The 5,403-nt window shown below is 39.4% G+C and overlaps 1 protein-coding gene across 1 annotated transcript; it reads left to right on the top strand.

The window, feature by feature from the left end:
• The first annotated feature begins 603 nt into the window (after nt 1-603).
• TAS2R1 (taste 2 receptor member 1) lies at nt 604-3,687 on the top strand. Its single transcript, XM_054489175.2, has one exon. The coding sequence runs from the start codon at nt 1,013-1,015 to the stop codon at nt 1,910-1,912; it is 900 nt and encodes a 299-aa protein (XP_054345150.1). The 5' UTR covers nt 604-1,012; the 3' UTR covers nt 1,913-3,687.
• Nucleotides 3,688-5,403: the final 1,716 nt, after the last annotated feature.

The raw sequence follows: 5,403 nt of genomic DNA, 5'->3' as shown, positions 1-5,403 counted from the left end.
ATTCTACATTTCCTAGATTGCACAGGACAGCCCCTGCCCTAACAAAGAATTATCTAGCCCAAAATGTCAATAATGTAAAGACTGAGAAAACCCACTTCAGCATTACAGGCAGCACGGTATACGTATTAAGAAATACCAATTTAATTTTTCATAGTGTGTTAGAGAGTGAAAGCAACAAATTTAATCATGTACTATTTTATCTTTACTTTTCTACTAGAACAACTAGCTCATGTCATAAAACTCTCATAGTTTTGGAAAAATAAGAGAGAAAAGATTTTAACCCCTGAATTACTCTGCAGCTGCTGACCAGGGTGAACAGTGCTGAGTGCTTGTCTTCATTTCATTGCACCTTACTTTCCTTTAGGTCTTTGACCTGGTGTACACATGTATGTGCAAGCCTAATTACTTTGATTTTATACTTAGTGATACTTTTATTTTATTATGTATATTTTATCCTATAACTATTTTACAGATAGTTTTTAATTGCTCAACCATTGCGTATTGGAGAACTACTCAGGGGTCCTATGTTGCTGGTTGTACCATATCATCATAACATAAGTGAAAATTTCAAAAATATATATTTTTAAAGAGTACACAGATAACATTAAGTAGAATCACACCTGTAGGCAAAATCAATTTTTTGTAGTAGAGATGAAGAGTTGAGTATCTTTGGCTAATTACTATGGAGGAGCTGTTCTCCCAGCTGTCTGAAGGTGTCTGATTCCATTATTTGCCTGTGATGACTCTGAAAGCTAGGTAAACCTATAAAATGCAAAAGCCATCAATAAGAAGCAAATTGTTGCTAGAGTATCTCCTCCTTATTTGACTGTCTCAGAACTAAATAGAGAAAGCAATGACATAAACAAATGTACACCACCTTCCTGCCCCATGCCTTTATTGTTAGTCTTCTTCCCCAGAGGAGTCCTGATCTAATTGAAGAGCGTGAACAACCCAACCTGTCCAAAACTCTATAACTTCATAATTTTTTAGTAAATAATTTTTTATTCCTAAAATGCTAGAGTCTCACCTCATTATCCATTTTCTTCTTGCAGTGATACAATTTCTTCTTGGGACTTTCACAAATGGCATCATTGTGGTGGTGAATGGCATTGACTTGATCAAGCACAGAAAAATGGCTCCGCTGGATCTCCTTCTTTCTTGCCTGGCAGTTTCTAGAATTTTTCTGCAGTTGTTCATCTTCTACGTTAATGTGATTGTTATCTTCTTCATAGAATTCATCATGTGTTCTGAGAATTGTGCAATTCTCTTATTTATAAATGAATTGGAACTTTGGCTTGCCACATGGCTCGGCGTTTTCTACTGTGCCAAGGTTGCCAGCGTGCCTCACCCACTCTTCATCTGGTTGAAGATGAAGATATCCAAGTTGGTCCCATGGATGATCCTGGGATCTCTGCTATATGTATCTATGACTTGTGTTTTCCATAGCAAATATGCAGGGTTTATGGTCCCATACTTCTTAAGGAACTTTTTCTCCCAAAATGCCACAATTCAAAAAGAAGATACACCGGCTATACAGATTTTCTCTTTTGTTGCTGAGTTCTTAGTGCCATTGCTTATCTTCCTTGTTGCTGTTCTGCTCTTGATTTTCTCTCTGGGGAGGCACACCCGGCAAATGAGAAACACAGTGGCCGGCAGCAGGGTTCCTGGTAGGGGTGCCCCCATCAGTGCGTTGCTGTCTATCCTGTCCTTCGTGATCCTCTACTTCTCCCACTGCATGATAAAAGTTTTTCTCTCTTCTCTAAAGTTTCATGTCAGAAGTTTCATCCTTCCATTCTTCATCCTTGTGATTGGTATATACCCTTCTGGACACTCTCTCATCTTAATTTTAGGAAATCCTAAATTGAAACAAAATGCAAAAAAGTTCCTCCTCCACAGTAAGTGCTGTCAGTGACAGAGAACTTTGATCAGTTCAAAGAACCCATGATTCAATGACTTACCCACACCTGCCACACTTCCCTCAGCCAGACAAAGCAGCCTGTTCATAAATATACAACACGTCCCCTTCAGGCCTGTTTATCCAGCCTGAGGTATTTCTGTGGATTTGCTACTTTTTCAAGCAGTTAAACTGATTTTGAAAGCAAACATATGTTGATGGATTACATCAATGTCAATATCCTGGTTGTGATATTGTACTATCATCTTGCAAGTTGTTACCATTGGGAAAACTCAGTAAACGGTTCAGGGTCTTTCTGTATTCCTTCTTACAAATGCATTCAAATCTACAATTATTTCAAAATTAAAAGTTTGATGAAAAAGAAAAGCACTTGTTTGAGCTCGTGATGTCAGAAGGACACATGAATGCTGTATGGTCCATGACTATCTGATGCCTAGTCTTCGATGGTTTATCCTGACCTTAACGGGCTGACTGTTCATTTCTTGTCTACCTGGATATTATTTCTGTTCTGTTTGTTGGAGTTGCAGGCAATGGATCCATTCTTTTCCTCAGATCACAAACGAAGCAAGGACAAGCAGGCCTTCTCCATCCTTATAAGCATATTCTCTTACTTCATCCTGCAGAGAGCCTAGATGCCATGGTGACATGGGCAATCAACTGATAAAGGGGAAGACAGATAGAGGAGGAGGAGGAGTCGAGGACTGAATGCCTGTTTTCCATTTCTCCTAGCTGTGCACTCTGAACAGACAATAACCTGCAAAGATGTTTTATTTTGTATTTGTGTGCCTGGCTTTGAGACCCTTTCAACCCAGGGTGGTAATTTGGAACTCTTCCTGCATTGCATGTCTTCCCAGTGAAGCAACATCAGTAGGTGGGTGGGGCTGGGGGTGTCTCCATCTGCTTCAAGTCACAAATGCATTTTCTGTTTGGTTGAGATTTTGAATACTAAGAGATAGATAGATAGATAGATAGATAGATAGATAGATAGATAGATTATGGAGATAGATATACTTGTATATTTCCAAAACAGCTTCAGAACTGTTTTGCTTCTAGACAGGCAAATGAAGTAAAAAATGTTCTTAAGCTTAGCTGTAACTTGTAGTTCAGGCGCGATGATGCAAAGTAGGTTTAGGTTTAGATTTGTCAATCACCAGTAATAGGAACCCAAATACAGCTTTTCTAACCCAAGCCACACGGGCCTGGTTATAATACACCAATGAAGGATTTTACTTCAGAAGATTCAGGGACGTACTTATCTTCTTGGGCATGGGAACTAAGCTCTGAGTGTACTCTCAACTTCCCACAGGTTTCACACTTCATTCCCCAAGGAGCAAAATGACAGCCTCCATCTTCCTGCTATTTCATTTTCCCACGTCCCACTAGGTAGGAAGGTTTGTAGCTAATCACGCACTCAGGGAGCCAGCTGTGGGAAGATCAGTTGTATCCTGGATGTAATTATTGCTTCTGATTGGGGGAAAGGACAATGAAAAGTCACTTTTCTTTTTCTCAAGTTCAGAGAATATTCTGTTCCTTGAATCTGTGATATGTGTACCTGAAAGAGTGGGAGCAATTTCAAACATTCAGGGAGAAATTTGTCATGATACAACTCTCATGTGTTTTTTTTCTGATACTAAATTCTGATTTTATTTCATGCAACTCTTGCTTTAATAATGTTAGCTAATTAGACAACTATTAAGATATGACTAGGTTTGTATACTGTTATCAAGAAATGTTTAAAAAAAGAATTCATAATAAAACAATTCTAAAAACATTTTCATAGTCTACTTTCCTAGAAACATATTCCTTCCAGAAATGTTGCCTAGCTTTTGAGTTGATGAGTATTGCGTAGGACACTAATTGCTCAAATTAGAAGCAAAACAGACTGAGCTTTTGTCTGTCTGGAGCCATGCTTATCTGCACTCACCAGCTTTGCCAAATTGCTTTTGTCCTCATTGAACAGTGGGTTGACCTCTATCATGGTGCAACATCTTTTTGTACCCACTCTTGTAGTTTTAGAGATGGGGCTGGACATTATGGCCCTGGGGAGTCTTGGCTGTGGAATCACATGCCCATAGGTGAGGCCAGTTGACTGCTGATTGCAGAATGTGGTGGTGCCACACTTCCTCTACATTCTGTCGCTACCCAAGGAGATTCAGTGCTTGTTGCTTAGTTAAATGGCTTCTGTCTGTGGCTTCCAAATAGACTCTGCACTAGGAGGCAGACTCTTACTGAAATGGGACCCAGCAGTCTTATTCCATTCCACTTTAGATCGGGGTTCAATGAGCAGGCCCTAATCAGGAGAGAAGGGCTATCTTACTCTGTCCCACTCTCTGTTCTGACATTGGCTCTTTCAGTCCCCAATTCCAGGGGTTCTGCGCAGTCTCCACTGACTGAAGATGATGACACCAACAGAGAAAAATCTGTGTGCTTATAGAAATAGACTTTTAAGAATATAAATGTTGGCCGGGCGTGGTGGCTCACGTCTGTAATCCCAGCACTTTGAAAGGCCAAGGTGGGTGGATCACTTGAGGCCAGTAGTTCGAGACCAGCATGGCCAACATGGCAAAATCTTGTTTCTACTAAAAACACAAAAATTAGCTAGGTGTGGTGGTGTGCACCTGTAATCCCAGCTACTTGGGAGGCTGAGGCAGGAGAATCACTGGAATCTGGGAGGCAGAGGTTGCAGTGAGTCAAGATCGTGCCACTTTACTCCAGCCTGGTGACAGAGTGAGACTCTATCTAAAAAAAAAAAAAAAATTACGTGTGTGTGTGTATATATATACACATATATGTGTGTGTATATATATATACACATATGTGTGTGTATATATATACACATATGTGTGTGTATATATATACACACATATATGTGTGTGTATATATATACACACATATATGTGTGTGTATATATATATACACATATGTGTGTGTATATATATACACATGTGTGTATATATATATACATATATGTATATATAGTCACAATTTGAATGTTGAACACAATTTGAATGTTGAACACAAGTTCAAAAGTCTCACCAATGATAAATGCCTTTTAAATTCTCAGTCATTCATTCAAGTGTAACAATTGCTTGAAGATACAATGCTCCGGACAAGAAGGTGCTAGAAAGACATCTAATGTCTACCATCCGTCTTCTTCAGGCTGATGACCAGGCATCCTAGGTGCTTCAGACAGTTCAAATGTTTTGCCCCATAGTACGTTTAAGTACAGGCATACTTCTCATGCTATGGATGTTGTGATTTTAGGTTTGAAAATATAGTTTCCATAACTTTTGTCCTTGTAGAGTTATACCTCTTTGGGTGAGAAGAGAAACAGGTAGTCAGAAATACGCAAGAGAGAAAGAAACCAGCCAGACCATAGAAATTCACATTGGCAATCAAAGGGGTGACAGATGTTACAGACAGATGGCACCCATAATGGAGAAAAATCCAAAGGACGAGGATGGGGAGACCCACATGTTTTAAAGAGG

The sequence above is a fragment of the Pongo pygmaeus genome, chromosome 4 (assembly GCF_028885625.2).
Source record: "Pongo pygmaeus isolate AG05252 chromosome 4, NHGRI_mPonPyg2-v2.0_pri, whole genome shotgun sequence".
In the NCBI taxonomy this organism is placed as follows: domain Eukaryota; kingdom Metazoa; phylum Chordata; class Mammalia; order Primates; family Hominidae; genus Pongo; species Pongo pygmaeus.
This window is presented reverse-complemented; position numbering and strand designations above follow the sequence as displayed.

Coding starts and splice junctions, on each gene's coding strand:
- TAS2R1 (XM_054489175.2), top strand. CDS start 1,013: ATGCTAGAGTCTCACCTCATTATCCATTTTCTTCTTGCAGTGATACAA.